The sequence below is a fragment of the Rhinoderma darwinii genome, chromosome 5 (assembly GCF_050947455.1).
Source record: "Rhinoderma darwinii isolate aRhiDar2 chromosome 5, aRhiDar2.hap1, whole genome shotgun sequence".
Lineage (NCBI taxonomy): Eukaryota > Metazoa > Chordata > Amphibia > Anura > Rhinodermatidae > Rhinoderma > Rhinoderma darwinii.
Genome location: NC_134691.1, coordinates 112,172,072 through 112,194,943, shown reverse-complemented (window position 1 = coordinate 112,194,943; position 22,872 = coordinate 112,172,072). Strand labels below are relative to the sequence as shown.

The window sequence follows — 22,872 nt, the reverse complement described above, 5'->3', positions numbered from 1 at the left end:
CCAGCTTTCCAGTTTAAGTGTCGCTAAATGCAGTCCGGCGGCTCAGTTAGCACACATGTCAAGATTGGGCAGCCCCTTCTTAGATAGTGCCGCAGTGCCCTCTGTGGATGCTGCCGCAGTGCCCTCTGTGGATAATGCAACACACCCCTAGATAAGGCCACAGTGCCCTCTGTAGATAAAGCCACAGTGCCCTCTGTAGATAAGGCCACAGTGCCCTCTGTAGATAAGGCCACAGTGCCCTCTGTAGATAATGCAACACACCCCTAGATAATGCCAGTGTCCTCTTCAGATACGGTCACACACCCACTTGTAGATAACGCCACAGTGCCCTCTGTAGAGGCTGCCAAAGTGCCCTCTGTAGAGGCTGCCACAGTGCCCTCTGTAGAGGCTGCCACAGTGCCCTCTGTAGAGGCTGCCAAAGTGCCCTCTGTAGAGGCTGCCCCAGTGCCCTCTGTAGAGGCTGCCCCAGTGCCCTCTGTAGAGGCTGCCCCAGTGCCCTCTGTAGAGGCTGCCCCAGTGCCCTCTGTAGAGGCTGCCCCAGTGCCCTCTGTAGAGGCTGCCCCAGTGATGTCAGGGGCTTGCCCAGAGCTGGAGTCCCAGGCAGAGCGCTAGTAGGCTCTTCCTGGGACTCCAGCTGTGCTCCTGACATCACTGGGACTCCTGCTCTGGGGAAGCCCCTGACATCATTGTCGATGTATGGACAGCGATGTCAGAGGCTTCCCCAGAGTCCCGGAGCAGAGCCGATAATAGCGCTCTGCTCGGGACTCCGGCTCTGGGGAAGACCCTGACACACTGTCCATATATGGGCAGCGATGTCAGGGAATTCCACAGAGTCCAAAAGCAGAGCCGACACCAGCGCTCTGCTCCGCTCTGGGCAAGACCCTGACACACTGTCCATATATGGGCAGCGATGTCAGCGAATTCCACAGAGTCCCGGAGCAGAGCCGACACCAGCGCTCTGCTCGGGACTCCGGCTCTGGGGAAGCCCCAGACATCGCTGTTCATATGTGGACAGCGATGTCAGGGAATTCCACAGAGTCCAGGAGCAGAGCCGACACCAGCGCTCTGCTCCGCTCTGGGGAAGACCCTGACACACTGTCCATATATGGGCAGCGATGTCAGGGAATTCCACAGAGTCCCGGAGCAGAGCCGACACCAGCGCTCTGCTCGGGACGCCGGCTCTGGGGAAGCCCCAGACATCGCTGTTCATATGTGGGAATTCCAGAGTCTCGGAGCAGAGCCGATACTAGCGAATCTGTGTCCCGCGGGCCGCAGATGACAGCCCCAGGGGCCGCATGATTTAGAGTATGTTTCTGTCAGATTCATGCTTCTTTAGTTTGTCATATGTATATACTGTATTCCTCCCTAGAAGCATTGTAGTTAGGGAAGAATACCTCAGTATGAGGGTATGTTCACACGGCTTATTCTCGGCCGTTTTTCGTGTCGCAAACGGAAAAATCGGAAGCAGAACGCCTCCCAACATCTGTCCATTGATCTCAATGGGAAAAACGGCGGTCTGTTCCAACGGGCCGTTTTTTTACACGGCCGTTTTGAAAAACGGCCGCGTAAAAAAACGCCCGCGAAAAACAAAGTGCATGTCACTTCTTGAGACGTTTTTGGAGCCGTTTTTCATTGACTCCATAGAAAAACAGCTCCAAAAACGGCCGTAAAAAACGCTGCGAAAAACGCGAGTTGCTAAAAAAATGGCTGAAAATTAGGAGCTGTTTTTTCCCTTGAAAACAGCTCCGTATTTTCAGACGTTTTTTAGTAAGCGTGTGCACATACCCTTGGGGTATGTGCACAAGGCTTATTTTCAGGCGTTTTTCGGGCCGTAAACGGCCGAAAAACAGCCAAAAGATCGGAGGCCGTACGCCTCCAAACATTGCCCATTGATTTCAATGGGCAAAACAGCGTTCTATTCCGACGGGCCATTTTTTTACGCAGCCGTTTTGAAAAACGGCCACTTAAAAAAAAGCCTGCAGAAAAGAAGTGCATGTCACTTTGTGAGACATTTTTGGAGCCGTTTTTCATTGACTATATAGAAAAACAGTTCTAAAAATGGCAGCGAAAAACGTGATTTGCAAAAAAAACAGCTGAAAATCAGGAGCTGTTTTCCCTTGAAAACACCTCTGTATTTTCAGACGTTTTTTAGTAAGCGTGTGCACCAGGGGCGTAACTAAGAAAGACTGGGCCCCATAGCAAACTTTTGACTGGGGCCCCCCCTCCCCTGGGTGTCACACAACCCCCCTTCCCTTGTAGATAGTGCCTTTTTTACAGCCCCCCCTGTAGATAACGCCATACAGCCCCCCCTCTGTAGATAGCGCCATACATCCCCCTGTAGAGTACGCCATACAGCCCCCCCTGTAGATAACGCCATACAGCCCCCTGTAGATAACGCCATACAGCCCCCCTGCAGAGAACGCCATACACACCCCCCTGTAGAGAACGCCATACAGCCCCCCCTGTAGGGAACGCCATACAGCCCCCCCCTGTAGAGAACGCCATACAGCCCCCCCTGTAGGGAACGCCATACAGCTCCCCCCCTGTAGGGAACGCCATACAGCCACCCCCCCTGTAGGGAACGCCATACAGCGTTCCCCCCCTGTAGGGAACGCCATACAGCGTCCCCCCTCCCAAAAAAATGCGACCTACAGTGTGTCCTACAAAATACATGTATCCCCTCTCCACAGGATCTCCACAGGACAGGGGATACATGTGTGATCGCTGGCAGCGATAGGGAGAACGGGGGACTGAAAGTCCCCTGAACTTCTCCATGACTAACCTCTGACTTCCGGCGTCTGCGCAGCTCAATAAAAATGAAAGGAGCGCTGGTCACGCATGCACACAAGCACGACCGGCGCACCATTCATTTCTACGGAGCTGCCGACAGACCCCGGAAGTCCGAGGTTTGTGATGGAGAACTTCAGGGGACTTTCAGTCCCCCGTTCTCCCTATCCCTGCCAGCGATCACACATGTATCCCCTGTCCTGTGGAGAGGGGATACATGTCTTTTGCTCTGTTTTGCGCCTTCAGCACCAGACACCGTTTAGCCATTTTTAGCACGTGTTAGTTAAATGGCTGTAACTTTTTTATTTGTTGGGCTAACGACGTGATTTTTGCAACGTTTTTTCCGTAGACAATGCAGGTTTCATTTTTTATTGTTTTTATACACACCTTCTTTGCTATTTTAGAATTTTTATTCATAAAGTTTGAAAATAATAGTAAAAAAATAAGCTTTTTTACATTTCAGCTATTTTTTTTTTGGTAATAACATAGTTTTACCCTAAAATAGACCTTTTATTTGTGAACGCCATTGTCTACCGTAAATGTTTATATATTACATGTCTATATTAGGGTAATTGGGTCAGCGCTAGCGTTACAACAATGATTGGCGGGGGGGGGGGACGTTTTTTTTGGGGGTGGGTATTTTATGTGTATTTATTATTTACATTTTGTTTGCACTTTACTTTATTATTTTTTTATTACTATGGTCTGTCCCCCAAAGGTCAAAGAAGACCTTTGGGGAACTTTATATATTTTTTTTCTTTCTTTTACACCATGTTTTCCCACTGTAACTGGCCCCAGTTACAGGGGAAATCAGCCCTCTCATAGTGACGATTGTCACTAATAGGGCTGTGCTGGGTCTTGTTAGACTCAGCAGCAGTCTGCCACGAACGGCACCCGGCGATCATGTGACCAGTCACATGATCACTGGGAGGAAGAGACACAGCGCCGCTGCTGCTGTCTCTATTCCTGTACACAGCGCGCATTCAGCGCTGTGTACAAGTGATCGGAGAAGTCAGCAGCAGCGAAAGCTGCTTCTATCCTCTCCTCAGGGTCCCCGGCAGTCACTGACAGCCGGAGACCCGACATTCAGCTGCCCGATCGCGCGGGCAGCAAGTTAAAACCCGAGCCGTAGAAAGTCTATGGCTCGGGATTTAAGGACCCTGACCGCTGGCCGTAAAAATACAGCCAGCGGTCGGGAGCCAGTTAATGTCAGAGCGGGGAGATACCTCCCTGCTCTGCCGTAGTGTTCAGTGGCGTCCCGCTGTAGCAGCCATAGCGGCTGCTAGCGGAGCCTCCAGCCATGGTGGGGGCCCGTGCCGGCGGGCGACACGGGCCCCCTCATGCCGCGGGCCCCGTAGCAGCCGCTACTGCTGCTACGGCGGTAGTGCACATACCCTTAATGTACCCTATAGAGGCATCAATACAGCTGCAGTAGCATGGAGCCATAGGGACTCTGTGTGACATTATAGGCTCTGTGTCAAGGCTCTGCCATGTGAAGAAGTCCTAGGTGTACAGACCCTGCAGAAGGGCAACATCGCATCTGCTGAGGAGTATTATTTCTGCTTAGTCTTCTGCTTATGGTTATTCAGTTAATTTTACAGTTCAGTGCTAGAAAGAAGTTTCAGTTTATCAGAGTTTTTGCAAGATCAGTTTATCACTTGCTAGATTAATGCTGGTTTCATACATGGAGATTTGATACAGTTTTTGGTGCAGTTTTTTTGGCTCAAAAAGCTGAGACAAAAACTGAACCAAAAACTATGAAAACTGGATGAGTGATCCTGGCCTCATAGGAGCTTCGCTAAAGAAACTTTACATAAACACTTTTCTTAAGGTCATGATCACACAAACAGTTTTGATGCCGTTTTTGTGGCAATTTTTGGCTACGTGTTTTTTTTAGCCAAAAACAGGAGTGGACATCAGTTTTTTTTCTTTATACCTTTCCTTCCTTTTGGATCTACTTTTGGCTTTGGCTAAAAAAAACTAAGCCAAAAACTGGAACAAAAACGACTTCAAAACTGTGTGTGTGCGTGTGTGTGTGTGTGTGTGTGTGTGTGTGTGTGTGTGTGTGTGTGTGTGTGTGTGTGTGTGTGTGTGTTTTCCTGGTCTAATGTAGTTATTACAGTGAATTATAAGCACAGTAGAATTTTTTCCCCATGAATTTAGATTAATAAAAGCACTGGTCCTAGGCTACGTGGCATCTGTATTCATGTTAAATGAAAAATTTGCTACACTTTCCATTCAAGCATCTTCCCATTAAATGTTTGATTTAAGTAAATTGACCAAGCATTTCTATAACACATGAAACAGATCTAAACCGACACCAAGTCTTTTCATAATAGTAGCCGTTCTGCTTTTGTGTAATAGTTAAGTAACAGTACTGAAATGAACGAAAAACCTTGCCTTAAATAGAGCTATTGATACCTGTAATTACCATCCATTTGTCCTGCATGACCTTTTACTTAGTTCCGTCACTTTAATTTCCGCTCTGACAATTGCCATTTATTGGTATTAGAGAAGCTTTAACTATTTACCTGGTTAGACTGATCCCTTTAGGTATATACTATTATACTGCTCATGCCCTTGTCATGTTTAACTGTATACATGTCCTCTGCAATTGACAGACGTTTTATTCATGCTCAGCATGACTCATCTTTTAATATTGTGTATTTCAATAAAGTTAACATTTTTTTCTATCTTTGTATTGTGTTAATTGTACCCTACACTCTATAGGTTATATATTAGAGACTGTAGGAGAACAGTGCAGCCCAAATGTAACCACGAAACGGCATAATTCATTTACACATTTGAATACAATAAATAATTTTTTTCATGTAGACCTCAAATAATGGGATTTTGGCAAGTTTCCTAATAAGCGTATATTAGGAACCTATAACCTATTTGCAAACCATCCATACATCCAGTGGAGAACTTGATGAACATTCTATACAAACAGCCATCTCATCTTTTCCTGTCCTTACCGTTGTGTTTTCCTACACTTTAAACAGATTCTATTGTGTAATAAAATTTGCTTGCAACTTGTATAGTTATTTACATGTATTTACGTTTAATCAATGTCCTAGATTTATTGATAGGCCTCAAATCTGTATTCAATGTACTGATACAAACAATGACTAAATAGTCAGGAGGAATATATAGCCTTAGGCCAAATTCACACGACATGGATACTCGTCCTTGTGATGGCCGTTTATTCAATGGCCATCACACGGCCGCAGTAAGAACATGGGGCTATTCTCATGGCTGATTTAAAAAAAATTGAATATTCCCTATTTTGGGCTGTTCTCCCGGCCACAGGGCTCCATAGAAGTCTATCGGGCCGTGTAAAGCACGGACATCACTTGGATGTTATCCGAATGACAGCCGAGCTTTCTGCCACTCACTCACTCACTCTCTCCTCCTCCTTACAGTGCAAAGTGCATGTGAGGAGGAGGAGGAGAAGATTTTTTTCCTTTAGGTAGTGCCACAGTCCCCTTGTAGATTGCACCCACCGTAGATGGCACTCACCCACCGTCCATAGATAGCGCCACTGTAGCTCCCCGTAGGAGCGGAATCCCTCTAATCAGCAGCCACAGCGTTGCCGAAGATGTGGCAGGGGATTCCGCTCCAGGAGAAATCACTGACGTCACTATCCATATATGGACAGTGACATCAGGAGCGACTCCTGAAGTGGAGATTCCCGGCCAGAGGGCTTCTGCTTCTACAGGGAGCTACAGTGGCGCTATCTACAGGGGGGGGGGGGGGGCTGTGTGGCACTACCTACAGGGGGCTGTGTGTGGCATTATCTACAGAGGGCAGTGTGGCATTATCTACAGGGGGCTGTGTGTGGCATTATCTACAGAGGGCAGGGTGTGGCATTAGCTACAGAGGGAAGTGTGTGACATTATCTACAGAGTTCCATCTACGGGAGTGCTATCTACAAGAGGGCTGTGTGGCACTACCTACAGGGGGGCTGTGTGTTGCATTATCTACAGAGGGCAGTGTGTGTCATTATCTACAGAGTGCAGTGTGTGTCATTATCTACAGAGGGCAGTGTGTGGCATTATCTACAGAGGGCAGTGTGTGTCATTATCTACAGAGGGCAGTGTGTGACATTATCTACAGAGGGCAGTGTGTGGCAAAAAAATAAACAAATTAAATTCATCTGTTTTTAAATGGACAGGGAAAAAACAGATGCAAAACGGATCAAAATTGGCCATTAAAATTGGAAACATGGTCCGGAACGGAACAGATGGAAAATGTCAGAGAAAAACACTGACCAAAACTGCCGTTTTTATCAGTCGACACTCAGACCCTGTCGTGTGAATAGAGCCTAGCAGACAATAGCCAATATCTCAGCTCAGCAAGATATTTTGCCCTATAAATGCTAAGAGATCCATACATTTTTATTAAGAATGCAGGTATTCCCCCTATAAACCTTCTAGGAGCCTCTAAAACATAGTGAGAAATGAATACAGTAGAATAGATATGGTGCAAATGCTGAGGCTCTAGATAGATTTTTGTGTAGTACTTTGCTAGCTGTTTCTGCTACAGCAACCAGGTGGCTGCCTTTCGAAATGGTGGTGCAGCAGTGATGCCATCTAGATATGGCTACTTGTAAGTCAGACTCCCATTGTCTCATGAAGGAGAGCTTATCCAATGGAAATGGTTGCTTGAAAAATGAATATAATGTGGATATGGTACCACTATGATAGGGGCCATATGACATATCTGTCCAAAGGCCGTTCGGGCAGGTAATGATTAACTACAAAATCAGGTCTACAGTAAATGAAAAATGTATTGTATTCGAAAGGTTTCTTGCCTCAGGGGTTTGAATTTCTTATAGAATTTCTGAGAATTTAAAAGTTTTCCCCTGTGACAAAATTAAAGAGAACAACCATGGAGAGATCTTGGCCTGGAATAAAGAGTGGATGAGAGAGTACTGGCATCGTTCTCCACCGAAGTAAAGACTATAAGTGAAAGGGCTAGTGACCCATAGGGAGAAAGAAATAGGCATGTTATCCCAAAGTAGGGAATTCAAAGCATGAGGGATGCTGAGAGGTGATCACATACATGAGGACAAACTGTTTCAGCTGTTTTCAGTTGGGCTAGTTGTGCTACTTTAAAGCATTTTTGTAGGATAATTCTCTAATGGGAGTTGGATAGGCCTTGATACATGGTCTTTTCTGTTGCCATTCACATTTTGAGATTAGTCTGCAGCTACTATTGGTTTCAGTAGGCATCAAAACAAGTAGAAAAGTCAGGGAAGTAGAGCCTCTCAGGGTGACTTGCATAAAAGTTGGGATGATTTCACTTACATAAAGAGTTGCATGTCGAGGTCCCACACCTCTCGTTTATGGTGCAGATAAGAGAGAGGTATGGGACCAAAATGAACAGTATAAACCTTATGTGACCTGTCCATTTATCGGAAAGAAAGGTCTGGATTTTATAAGTGTAGTATTATGAAATGTAGCGCAGATGTCAAGAGGGGTCTGCAAACACAGGAGGTAGCAACACCAAAATATCATTGAATAACAGAATATTGAAATGAAAGGGACAATTCTATAGAAGATGAAAAAGCAAAAAAAGCAGAAGGAAATTTTTAGAACATATAAAAGGGTCTAATTATCTAAATACTATAGTATAAAACTGTAATACATATTGCAGTTGTGTCCTCCATATACACACTTAATTTATTTCTATACACTTTGGCACTCACAATGCTCCAGCAGTCACACAAAAGTACAACTGTCTGCTCTGTTAAGGCCAGATTTGTTGTCTATTATAAACTGATTACACTTGCCACATTTTGGCTGCCTAAAATTATATTTGCTCATTAACACTTGATAGCTTGAATGCAGATGAAGAAGAGTACGAGAACAATTAAATCTCAATCATAATAATTCTGCGGCGCTTTGAAGTTGACTGCTGAAATGCTATTTCCCTGCAAAGACTAATTATCTCTTTTTGGCTTTTGAAGATTGCTAGAAGATGGATGGATGGCATTTCGAAAGTATTAACATCAAGTTAAACAAAGATATATCATTATGAAATGTTTTCCTTTTACTGGATGAAAATTAGGCTTCACTCCAGAATTAAAGAACAGAACATTGACAAACTGTGTTGTTAGGGAGCCTTGGAGATGTTTTACTGTGAGATGTACAACAGTGTGAACATACAGTAACACTAAAAAAGTTATAATGTATCGTAAAGCAGGAATAAAAATGTACTACATTAGCAAGACACCATCTGCACATAACAAGGGCAGTAAATATGCCCTTTTTATTTCATTTCATGCATTAAGAACAATGGGACAGTGTTCCTTGAAAGACATTTTAATTATAGGTAGTCAGAATGGGCCAAGACTGGAACCCCTTACTGCAATAGTTCCCAGAGTATTACACACACTGAATCCTTGTTAAGAAAAACACCAATTCATGTTGTACTTAAAAATATAACTGCATAGGTGTTCAGTTGAGTTCACATTAGAGTTTACTTTTGTAACGACAGCCCTAGCATTGGGCTGTAGTAATGCCAGCAGGGGGTGGTGTAAAACCTACTTATCACCAAAGGATATGACTTGGGGCTACTCCATGGAGCGGAGTCTAGGGTAACCCCCATTATTCACCCTTTAACACTTGTACAGGGATGTGGACTTCGTTGCATGGAAACCCCCAGGTCGCCAACCCCGAAGTAGTTTCCCTTGGTGACAGCTGACGTTTCAAGAAGTGGTGGACAGCTATAGATCTGGGTAGGTGGCAGAGGTTCAACGCGGTTAACTTAGCAATAGGTATGGGCAGGCGGCAGAGGATCAACACGGTTAATGTAGAAATACGTCTGGCAGGCGGCAGAGGATTAACATGGTGAACTTAGCAATAGGTCAGGGCAGCAGGAACGGATGATCAAAACACGCAAGAGGTCGGTACACAGTAATTCAGCAAACAAGATAGCAGGAGAACTAGGTACACTAGGGTACACTAGAAACCACATTGCTCTGGCAATGTGTACCAGAGCATGCACTCTTTATACAGGGTCAGGTGATGGAATTTGAAAATTTGCGCTAGCTGGCCCTTTAAGAAAACAAGGGTAAGCGCGTTTGGACCCAGAGGAGTGCGTCAGCGACTGGAGCGTCTGCCAGATGGAAGAGGAGGCAGAGGGAGGACATGTGGATGCTGGGGTAAGTATAACACACCAACGGTGAAAAGCGGCAGCCGTGAAAACTTTAGTGTATAAAACAATAGCATTTTGTCTTTCATATGTGCCAGAGTTAGACAAAGACCATAATACATATCCTGTGTGAGACCCATATAATTTGTGACAAAATCAGGATTGGGTACATGCCGTTTTAATTCTGTTTTTAACTCAATTTTTTTTTTGCCAAAGCCTGAAGTGGATCCAAAAGGAAGGAAATGTATAAAGAAAAGACTGATGCATATCCTTTCTTTTGTGTCCACTAATGGGTTTCATTAAAGGAACAGTGGCATGAAAAAACATTTTTTTACATCAGTTTGATTTTAGTGTTTTATTAAAAACATTTATATTTATTTGTGTGTTTGTGTTTTACTTTTTTTTATTTTCTTAACTTTTTCTTCCCTATAGGGGCTACCATTTTTTTTTCCATTTCTGTATGTGTCGATTAACGACACATACAGACATGGAGTACGGCAGCTACAGTCCCATAGTGAATGCGAACGGGGCCCGTTCCATCCACTATGGTGTACGCCGTCTGTGTGGGAACGGAACATGCGCCGCTCCCACACAGTCCAAGTTGAACTGTGCGCCGTCCGGCGCCATTTTCCTATAGACCGGAAGTCGCGGCCGGACAGTAAGATTACTACTTCCGGTCGCGGCTTCCGGACTTGTGCACTTGGAGCGGCGGTAGCAGACGGAGCGGACGGACCGGAGGGAGCGGCGGCGACTAGAGCAGGTAAGTGATTTCTGTGTTTGTAAGTGTTTTACTGTGTGTTTACTAGTGTATGTAAACCTACTACACTGTGTGTTAGCTCAAAAAATGGCGACACACAGTGTAGGAGGTTTGACCGTTCAATCCCCTCCTTTCTCCTGGCACTAGACAGGATAAGGGAGGGGGGATTCTAAGAGCTCACTAGAGCGAGTGAGTTTTCTCAAATTTTGCAGCATAAAGCAATGTGGTTGCTTTACCACATGCAATGCTGCAATTTTGGGAATTGCTCCATCTAGTGACCAGCGCTGGGAAATGTTATAAATTAGAATCTAATTTATAATATTTCCTGACTCGTGAAAAAAATTAGAACAATGTTTAATCACCTATACACTAATTGTTTAACTAAAAAAAAAAAAAATATTTTTCTAGCGTCACATTCCCTTTAAAAAAAAAGCTGAGCCAAAAACTGCATCAAATAGGGCAAGGCGACACGGAGCGGCCCTGACATGGTCGCCAATGCGGCCAACAACCACCCTGGCACTATGTAGGCATGGCTTTCAAATACCTTGTTAAGAGGTATTCCGGTTACATGCTCATGCGCACTGCCGCTCCATTCATTCTCTATGGCAGTGCCGGAGATAGCCTAGTGCAGTGTTCGGCTTTTTCCGGAGCTGCCATAGAGAATGAATAGTGGGTAACTTGTTGTAACTTGCAAACTCCTGCGGCCATAAAGAGTGTATTAATTCATGGCAGCACGATTTTGCAGATAAAGGGGCGGTTTACCCGTATTAATGTGCGGCCACTAACAGGCTATTTGACAGCCAGCCCGAACATGGTGCTGGCGCGGCTGCTGGCCACGTTGCGTCCGTGTCAAGGCCGCTCCGTGTGGCCTTACTCATATTGTGTCTGTGATCTCGACCTAAAGCAGGTTAATGCCTCTTTGAAGGGTAACATTTGTCAGTGTCTGCTGTGTGAATACAGAACACAGCTATAACTTGTTGGTTTTAAAGATGATCTGTCCTCATACTATGCTGGCCTATATAAGAGGACAGGTTCACTCTGTTATTAGTCCAAATAGCACAACAAAAATGTTGTGCCGTTTGGTAATAGGTCCTAATAAGGAATACGGCAGACTTATTATTATGATGCCAGTGCAGTGGCGTAACTACCGCTGTACCAGCCGTAGCAGCTGCTACGGGGCCTGCGGCATGAGGGGGCACGTGTTTGCTATGGGGCCCAGTCTTTCCTAGATACGCCCCTGTGCCAGTGTATTCATGAGTGGAGCACTCCCCCACCTCTCTCACCAGTGAGTGAGAGGGCTGCAAATATAGACACACGAAGAGGCGGAGGGAGGACTACCCTCATAACTATGGGTCCGCTATATTCTTTATTAAGCTCCCTTAGCCAATCTGCACAATATTTATTTCAGCCTCTCTTAGCCAAACAGCACAATATTTTTAATATATATATTTATGGGTTGACAATCCTTTTTTTCCCAAACACGTTTGGGACAAATCATAGACAGCCAAAACATATAGATCAGAATACTACTATGACCACATTAATAGTTGTATTTATTGTAAGGAGTAAAATAATAATACACATGCATATTACTCAGCACATATACCCCCAGCCAGGGCACTGGCCAAAAAAATACCTATTATTATCAACCCTGATGTATGTCTCTAAGGAAATCAGAAGCAAACCCTATGGAGAGCTCATAAAGCGAATGTCACTTTGTATTTCTCACATGGCTGCATGGTAACAGATAACAGGTAGCAGATAACTTGCCAGCATGGTCACTGTCACCCTTTGATAGGCATGCTGTACTTTCAGATGTGGTTGGCGTATGACTAAGGCCAGATCAGACCATATTTTTGGACATGACATCTTGCCCACTAGTCAGGCACAATGTGATCAATTTCACATGTAGAGAAATAAGTAAGCCTACTTTATTTTGAACACAAGTCACGGGGCTACATTGTGTTCTTTCTGTATCTGCAGGCAAGCAGAGACTTTTATATGATAGAAAAACCTAAGAATAATCCTCCCCTGCAGTGATCGGATAATCACATTTTACACATTTTCAATCTCTCAGCCTCTTCTTAGGAAAGGCTGTGTTCTGTCAACATCATTGCATACAGTAAATAATCCGCTTGCACTCCAGATACTGCCTGGTGCCAAATGAAATTAGAAATACGTCAAGTGAGATCATGAACTGAAAATTGTATTAGTTATTATAGAGAATTACTTTGTCATTGTTTAAAATCTTTCTGCATACATGACACATTTGGTGATAAGCGATATGCAGATTCCAGACATTTCGATTTTCTTTGAAAAATGGGCTTTTCTAGTTTAATATCACAAATATCTATTTCAAGCTGCTAAACAAGCAGTTCGGACGCTATGATTTACAAACTAGCCTGAACAGAAGACAAAAAGCACTACATGCACACAGACAAGGCCAGATTTACCTATAAGCAACCGGTCCCTAACGGGGGCTCGGATTAGTATGCATTTATTTATAAATGATATGTAATAATATGTTAATTAGGTACTGACAGAGCTGAGAGGACACCAACGGAGAGACTAGGGTAGAGTTGCAGAGGGTGCTAGATGTTATGAGAATCACGCCCTAATGCTCTGCTTTATTTTGTAGGAGAAGACAAACATTTTAAACCCATACATGACTTAAAGCGAGATTCTGGTCTCAGGACAAAATGATAAATGTGAGGGGATATTTGGATATATTACCTGGTGCCTTCCAGTTGACTCCCTATACAGTGAATCCGCCATTTTAGGGTCCCGTATGAGTTGTCTCAAAATGGCCACAGCGCTTTTCAGACACTCCCACTGTTCACGGATTAGACAGAACTGCTCACGTGAGAAGCTCAGGCCAATCCGAGAACAGTGGAAGTGTTTTAGACTCGTAGTCCAAAAAGCACTGCAGCCATGTTGAGACAACACATACGGAACCTAAAACAGTGGATCCACGGCAGAGGGGCACAAATGGAGGGCACCAGGTAATATTACTCCATATATTCAATCATATTTAAAATGTTGTTCAGGTCTGGAGAGTCGCTTCAAGGTGTGGCCTACTTGATGGGCGGAGTATAAGCTAACCAACAATCTGTGCCTACAGGCTCCTGTGATGTAAATCCGGTACTGCACACAGGTATTTTATATGAAATCGAAAAAAGGGGATGACAAGGAATTATTTGATAGGGAGTTATTCTGTTAACAACATTATATTGTGGCATTCTCATTAAAGAAGCTCCCATACACATTATGAACATTACCACCAAGTGAACCTACACTTGTGGGGCCAAGATACTAGTTTTGCACAACAGACACACCTATCCACCAATGTCATTCATTAACAAAATGAAGTAAAAATGATAGCCACATTAATATATGCTATAATAGTGCTACCTAACGTAAGAAATCATATTTTACTAAGTTGTTTTCAAGAACATGTGCTGTTCACCTATTATCTAGACCCATTGACCACATAAGGTGCACTTAAACCGACAACCATGAAAGGATTAAACTGAAAAGTAACTTCTCAAAACTCTGTTCCCTAAAAAATGAAGAGAAAAAAACCCCGATTTTGTTTTATACTTCATTATACCCAAATAGGCCTTGGATTTTTGAAACAGCAAAGCACGCTTTAGAAGATCAGTTATATGAAATTACAGAAGGCAGAAATGTTCAGCATATTGAAATGGCATTGAGGAAAACCTGCATTTATTTCAATCAATTGAGCAATTCTCAGCACAACAGATTTTTCCTTGATGTTTAAATTGTTCCCCACTAAATAAAGTGTTTTGTGTACAACAGAGTGCTTTATGGGTGATTCACTTACTTCTTAATATCAGCGCTAAGCTTTAAAAATTTCTATTACTACAATGTAAAGTTGAGGCATGCAAAACATTCACAAATCGGCACATTAGACTTCACTAAGCCAGCAAAATGTACATCACTGAGAATGCCAAAAAAATACGTCTGACAAATCATACGGACTGCAAATTTCACAATTGTCAAATTTCATTTAGAGGTTTGTGTTTCTTTGTTTCTTAGGGGGGTGGTAATAAAATAAATAACTATGACTTTTACTGATCCTGTAACTGTTAGTGGAATTAAAAGTTCTATATTGTGACAATGGAGACAATTACATTAAGAATTTTAAGGTGCTAGGGTTTTTGTACAGTTTGTCTAGTAAGTTTTCTACAAACTGAGGCCCCATGCACATGACCATAATTTTGGTCTGCAATTACGGACCATAATTGTGGATCAAAATACGGTTCCATTAATTTATATGGCTTACGGACACCTTCCCGTAGTTTTCCAGGCCGTAGAAAGCTACCGTAAAAAATAAGACACGTCCTATTTTTTTATTTTACGGCCGGTGCTCCCATATTTTATAATGGGAGCACGTGGCCCCTGATTATGGGCACGGTTGTGTGCTTGGGGCCTAAGAAGCTCCTAAATGTTCTCGTTGGAAGGAGCGCCTTCAATTTTTGCCTCCTAAGGCTGGGTTCACACGACCTATTTTCAGGCGTAAACGAGGCGTATTATGCCTCCATTTACGCCTGAAAATAGGGCTACAATACGTCGACAAACATCTGCCCATTCATTTGATTGGGTTTGCCGACGTACTGTGCAGACGACCTGTAATTTACGCGTCGTCGTTTGACAGCTGTCAAACGACGACGCGTAAATTGACTGCCTCGGCAAAGAAGTGCAGGGCACTTCTTTGCAACGTAATTTGAGTCGTTCTTCATTGAACTCAATGAAGAGCAGCTCAAGATTTACGAGCGTCACAGACGCCTTGCATAATACGAGGAGGAGCATTTACGTGTGAAACGAGGCAGCTGTTTTCTCTTGAAAACAGTCTGTCTTTTCACACGTAAATGCCTGCTATCGTCTGCACATACCCTTACAAAGATTGCATGAGTTTTCTCTGGTTACTCCAATTACCCCCAACACGGAAACATATTTACTAGTTAATTGCCTGCTTCTTATAAAATTGCCCGTAGTATGAGTGTGAGATAAGGAAATTACATTGTTAGCCCCAATTTGATGAAATTACAATCTCTGTACTGTGGAATATGTTGGTGCATTCTTTTTCATTAAGCTTAAATCAACTTCATTAATGAAATTAGAACCGCACTCAGTTTTCATAGAGGTTGCTCTGAGGAAGTCCCTATCGGGATGAAGCGTGTGAGCCAATAACAAGTGACGTCACTGATGTCATCATGCCACTGACCCACTCAGCGTGATCCCTGTTGCTGAGTGATGCTGACTCTGGCTTCTGGAACTCTGTGTAAATGTTATACTACTCTACCGCACATCTCTGGATTATACGGAGAATCTAAAAAAAAAGAGACAAATATATGTAAACGGGGCCCTGAACAACAACAATGGAAGACGTCTAAAGTGCTTTTCCTCAATCTTTCCTGTATAACCAAAGACACTGTAATGGTTGAACTTTCTGTGTGCCTGAATTAACAGGCTTTGCCTTTGGAAATAATTTGACATGAACTGCATACTACTAGACGCACTTCCCTGCATGGCCTAAACAGCATATATACCTGCCAGTACAAATGCTCCCAAAATGCTCAACAAAAAACCCCTATGAGGGAAACACCTCTAAATAAAACTAAAGGGGATAATATAAGCCCCACAGAAATGGATGTTCCTATGCTTTAAAATTAGAGCAATGCTGTCCTATGATATTATTTTTCTTTTTGTGATATGTCCTCATTGAAGTCAATTGCTTGAAAGGCCATTACATAAATAATGTCTATTATATTCACAATTATTGTTGTTTAATGCAAACGCTTGAAAGGCAATTCTACAGGCCATTATATGTGCAATGTCTCTTGTGCTGCACCTAAAAATGTCCTTGACGAAGGAAATTGCTTGAAAGGCAATTCCATGAATAACATATCGTATTCTTAATTGATTAACATCTTTTTCTAAAGACAATAGCCACGGAAATAGATATTTCTATGCTTTAAAATGTGAACATGATGTCCTCTGATTTAATTGTTTTTTTTTTATGATAGGTCCTCATTGAAGGCAATTTCCTAAAAGGCCAAATATAATGTCCCTGGTGCTATATTCCCAAATGTTGTGGTTTAGGGCAATTGGTTGGAAGGCAATTATATAGGCCATTTTATATATATATATATATATATATATATATATATATATATATATATATATATATATAATGCCTATTGTGTTTTACTTATAGATGTCATAGCATAAGACAATTGCTTGAAAGGCAATTGCGTAATCAACATATTCTATTCTAAGTTGATCAACGTCTTTTTCAAAAGACAATTGCCTATAATGCAATTGCACAGACAATCTCCTTTGCTAATGTGCGGGTTAGGACTATAGGTCTTTTTTCCCCGCTGCGATATGCCCTTTGAGACGGTTACCTAAATGGTAATGATGTGAATGATCTTTATTTTATCGATACTTGTGAAAAAGTGATGATTCACTACTGATGTTATATAGGTATATGAGAGTTCTCGGTATCCTGGCTAGGGTATCCTTCATTTGCTAGCGGGTTTCTATGTTAGAAATCATATATGTACATGGGCAACTTTGCCAGAATATTTTAGTGGTTGTTAATAATTGGATTTTATATCATTTCAACCTCAATGAGTGCTATGTATTTCTTGCATTTTTTTTAGAGTTTCATAGAGGTGCCCCTGTTAATAAAGAGAGTCTGGCTTGGGCAAAACTGCTTCAAGTTACAGGTGTCTCTGAGACCTGTTAAGCACAAAGGTTCTTGTTGGTGGCAGTCCTCATAACTAGCTGCTGTAGTGACCATCTGTAGTCCCCCAGAGCTGAGAGCCATGCTGGATAGGGTTTTCGGTTTTAGCTAATAGAGGGGAGTCCTCACTGGGGAAAGGGTCACATCTAGTAACTCAACATGCTTTAGTATTGTATATAAGAAGGGGTGCATGCTGTAGATTAATATATTATACAACAGTAGAAAATATTTGGTTTATGCAAAATTCATAGGTATTGCACCCCTGTAATAGAATATTATTAGGCATATTATTTACAAACGTCTGATTTGCTGAATTTTTTAAATTACTTATCAATGTTTTTTGTTGTCATTAAGCGACAACTGTAAGGCATATTTTTGTAATAAGTATCTATGTATTTACATTAATAACATGCATGCACTCGGTATTATCTGGATGGAATCAAAATATAGGGATCAGTAGGGACATCGCCATGTTCCTAAATGCTAGATTAATGCCCGGAGGATTAGGGGTTGTATTGGCAATGAAACTGAAATAGCAAAAACACATTGCTCAGGTTTTCCTTTTTAATCCATAGACAATGGATCAATTTGAAACGTACTGAATATACAATCTGAAACTCTATTTGTCTACTCATCCAGATTTTACATGGACATAGCCTTTAAGGCAGGGCCTGAATATGATATTAATAAATAACGTATTGTGCAAATATATCATATGGCCTTTATATTACCTTAGTATCTTTTAGTAGGAAGGGGTCACCATCTCCTGGCTTGACCCACTTCCAGGTGCCTGCAAGCATGCATTAGTTAATGAAGACCGTTCCGCCCACTGAACTCCCCTACCCTTGTCTTGATATCACGTAGTGGCGTGTGGATGCAAAAGGGAGAGCGTCCTCTGAGAGCAGGTGAGAAAGAAGATGCTTCAAATATGGCCGCCGAACAAAAAAATGCAGATTACGCGCTTACATGGTTACGGTAACTATTGTTGGAAATGGGGAATAAATGTTATTGTTTAATAACAATACCATATTTATTTAATGAAGTAATAAAACGTGAAAAAATTCGGTAGTGCTTCTTTCTCGGGACACTCCAGGCCAAACTGATACACTGTTTTATTCCTAGTGCAGGGCCTGGTGTTCTCTGAATTCCTGTCATGCCCCGCACTAGATATAACACAGTGTATCAGTTCTGCCTGGACACAGTGTATCAGTTCCTATACGTGCCTGAAGTGGATATACAGAAAAGAAAAGCTGCATTCCTTGGAGGAATACATTTTACATACTGTATTATACTTTACACAAGTAATGTATACAAGAAATGCTAACATGGTCTTTGTTTCTGTAACTCATTTTATGTGCGTTTTGTTAGAGCTGCTTGGTCCATTAAATAGGAAATAAAGTACATACTGTGTTTATTAACACCAGATTTTTCGGTTTCTTCAACTTGAGAAGCTATCGAAGAGCATTTAAGTAACAACACAGGGTGGTAATTATACTATTTTCTACAAACGTTGATGACAATTTAATTCTGCACTCGGTATATTGCAGTGGGGATTAGTAAGCGATTTTGCACAAATCTCACTGTCAGAAGTAATGCTATGTTACTGTTATACCTTGTCTTAAGAAGCTTTACAAGTCGCTGAGTTAATGCAGAGTAGACATTAATGTAAGTGAAAAAGAAAAGAACAAATACAAGGAATAAAACTTACCCTGTGTAGCAATGTAGTGATTTGGTCTATGATAGCCCTAAAATAAGAAGAAAAAGAAGAACTGTAAAATCCATAATGCATTTGCTATCTATGACATACATTAACTTTCAAAGGCCAACTTAAACGGGTTATCCGGTTACCAAAAATTGATTGCAATAATATTTTTATGTGAAACGAAGTAACTTACTAATATACTTTCATTTAAAATTCTCTAGTAAATGGTGCAGTTCAAACCTCGTGAATTTTTCCCTGAAGTGAAGGAGCTTTTCTAATAATGATGATGCACCGACACGGCCCCACGTAACGGAGGGCTTGCTTCATGTGCTGTTTGTGAACATGACCGCAAGGGGCTGTCACATGGACTATTGCTGGAATCCCGAGCAGAACATCAGCTAGCGCTTTGCTCGGGACTCCAACCCTGCTGCCGACGTCCATATTTGGTCAATTCAGGGGTCTCCTATCGCTGCAGTCCCCGAGCAGAGCATCAGCTGGTGCTCTGCCTGGGGACTCCACAACTTCTGCCCATGTGACTGTCACTGTCCATATATGGACAATGAAGTCGGCAGCAGTGCTGTAGTTCCCGAGCGAAGCATCAGCTGATGCTCTGCTCGGGAACTCCAGCAATAGGAAACCCCTGAAGTCACTGGACAGTGACATCCGAAGCAGGGCTGGAGTCCCCGGGCAGAGCATCAGCTGATGCTCTGCTCTGGTACTCTAGTACTGCTGCCGACGTCACTGTCCATATATGGACTGTGACAGTGACGTGGGCTGAAGTGCTGGAGTCCCCAGGCAGAGCATCAGCTGAACAAATTTATGCAGGAACTTAAAGAATACAATGTATATAGGTACAAGGGACAGTTTGGCTTCAAAGAAAGAATTGCTAGGCAGCTTGAGCCAAGTAATACTTTAAAGGCCTAAATCCCTTCATTATGGTATTCCTTAATCCAATTCAAAGAACAAGTGAAAGAACCAGATCCAGACATGGAGGTTTTTTTTTATCATCATGAATAAAAGTAATGCAAGCTGAAAACACAGTTAGACATCACAGAAGATTTTTAGAGTGCTGATGCTTACCCTCAGAGCCTCATTCCAAAAAATAGTCAGAAAAAAACAGCACAAGTTGACAAGTATGCGTTGTAATAAAGCTAATCTTAGCAGGAGACAGAGTTCACAGGAAGAGATCTAGGGAACTGTACATTCATTGCCTGCTTCATGGTTACATCTCTCTCCATGAGATCTCAGGCAGGCAATGTTGGGACATGAGCTGAATGTTAAACAATACACATCCTTTAGAGACAGAAAATGGGACTAATTTCTGTACTCTTTGAAGCTATTGGCCACCTGCTGTCCTAAAGATACACAGTAATTTGTAGCACGACACATTGGCACTAATTAATGGCATGCTGTAGTTCAATGTGCAAAATAATGCACATAAATATTAATAATTCTGAAACAAAAAAAGTAATCGGTCCCCACTGAACATTACCAGGATGGGACAAGGTCTGTGAGCCAGTAATATTTGCTGAGCAAGGCAAACTGCTGCCACTGCTTAAAAGGAATGGTATTTTTCTAGACAGCAAAAACTAAATTGCGTCTAGGAAAAGTAACAGTTTAGAGATCTGTCCTAGTTTAGAGAGCTTGTAAGGAATGTACTGCAAAACCGCACGTAGCAGCTACTGTGGAGATGTTTGGAGCCATATTGGAGTCAAAATTACTCTAAAAGTGGTTAAATGAGAAACCTATACAACAATATAATAACATTTAAATAAGTATGGGAAATATGTGCATAAGAAATGTGTCTAGAACATTTTGTCCATGCTATATTACTGCACGTGCAATCTAGAATGAGCTAATTTCATAATCTTGCACTGCGTGATAGAACAGGTAGAGAGATACATGTGGGGACCTTCGTACAAATTGGTCAATACACACTTTGAACTAATAGGAAGAGCAAAAATTATATAAAACATATACTAAAAGGCTATATTAAAGAAGCACTCTTAGTGCTATACACCTATATAGTGCAGCACAGACTATTATTAAAGAATAATATAGAGGCTATTGTGTATGCCTGTATTAGTTTGTGTGCCATTTATGGTTTATTTGCCATCATGGTTTCTTCTTCTCCTCTGATATAGTTTCCCTAATGCAGCCTACATTTCCTGTCATGCCTCTGGTTTTGCAGAGGGGACGGATTTTCATCACACTGCACTTGCTCTACTCTGAGCCCTATCTAAGTGCAGCAAGTGATAAATCAGTGACATAGAACTTCTGTCCTTACACTGCAGAGTCTCAGTGTATTCCTATGTGATGCAGCTTCACACTGCTCTCCCTGCCTCCTGCTTGAGATAGATTTCTCTATGTCAGTTTTTACGCAGGAGACAGTGAGGAGCAACAGCTTAAATAAATACACTGGACTCACTGCACACAGAACTCACAGACAGTATAGACAGTTAGTGTGAGTCAGGGGAGTGTTATATTTTTGCAGAAATAGTTGAATCCAATGCTGAAGCAGGGAACCAGTGACGTCAGGGGTTCTTCCTGAAGCGGAATCCCCGGCCAGAGAGTTGCTGATGATCTGCCTGTGGATTCCGCTCCCGGAGGCAGCCCATCCCCGGCCACAGCGTGGCCGACGCTCTGGCTGGGGATTCCACTCCTAGAGGGAGCCCCAATGGAGCTATCAACAGGGGAGGGGGGTTAGCACTATCTACAGGCAGGGTGGCTTCTTCAAGGGAGATGTGGCACTATATACAGGGGCACTGTGGCACTATGTGGGCAGTGGCACTTTATATGTGGGCACTGTGGCACTATGTGGTCACTGTGCAACTTTGTGGTCACTGTGGCACTATCTACAGTGAACACTGTAGCACTATGTAGGCACTGTGGCACTATGTGGACACTGTAGTGGTATGTGGGCACTGGCACTATCTATGTTGGCACTATCTACAGTGGGCACTGAGGCACTACCTACAGGAGCATTGTGGCTCTATAGGGCACTATACTGTATGGGGGCATCTGTGTGGGCATTATACTGAATGGAGGCAGCTATAGGGGCATTATACTGTGTGGTGCAGCTATGGGGCATTATAATGTTTGGGGCATCTGTGTGGGCATTATACTGTATGGGGGCATCTGTGTTGGCTTTATACTGTGTGGGTGCATCTATGAGGGCATTATACTGTATGGTGCATTATAATGTATGGGGGCCGCTCTTTGGCATTATACTGTGTGGGAGGAAGTATGGGGTATTATACTGTGTGGGGGTCAGCTATAGTAGCATTATACTATGTGGGGGTTCTATAGAAGCATTATACTGTGGGGAGGCACTATTGGGGAATGATACTGTGTGAGCTGAACTGGGTGTGTATGGGTGAGGATTGGACGGGGTTAGAGGCATGGCTTAAAAGGAAAAAAGAATGCTGCGTGCCGCATCGGTAGTCCTTTTTTGCGATACTTGAAAGTTGGGAGGTATGTCATTGCATGGACTCACCTTTTATATCACTGCACTCCTGCTCCATTAGATAGGGCAGAAGTAATGTCCTCAGTAGCGCTATACGCATTTGGGGGAAATACAAAGGAACAATGAGGATGGGGCTGGGTGGGCAGAGGAGGGTCTTAGGGCTGCCAGGAGGGATTTCATTGGTGATGATGTAATACTGTAGTTCACAGGTAGTCAGACACACAGGA

At 42.8% G+C, this 22,872-nt stretch overlaps 1 protein-coding gene across 4 annotated transcripts in view; it reads right to left on the bottom strand.

Annotated features, from left to right (window-relative positions):
• PTPRM (protein tyrosine phosphatase receptor type M) overlaps nucleotides 1–22,872 on the bottom strand; it is a 748,757-nt gene that overhangs the window by 73,881 nt on the left and 652,004 nt on the right. For all 4 annotated transcript variants that reach the window (XM_075826409.1, XM_075826410.1, XM_075826411.1 and 1 more), the window contains one exon: nucleotides 19,186–19,222. In XM_075826409.1, coding sequence (XP_075682524.1) covers nucleotides 19,186–19,222 — 37 coding nt within the window. The remainder of the gene's footprint in view (nucleotides 1–19,185; nucleotides 19,223–22,872) is intronic.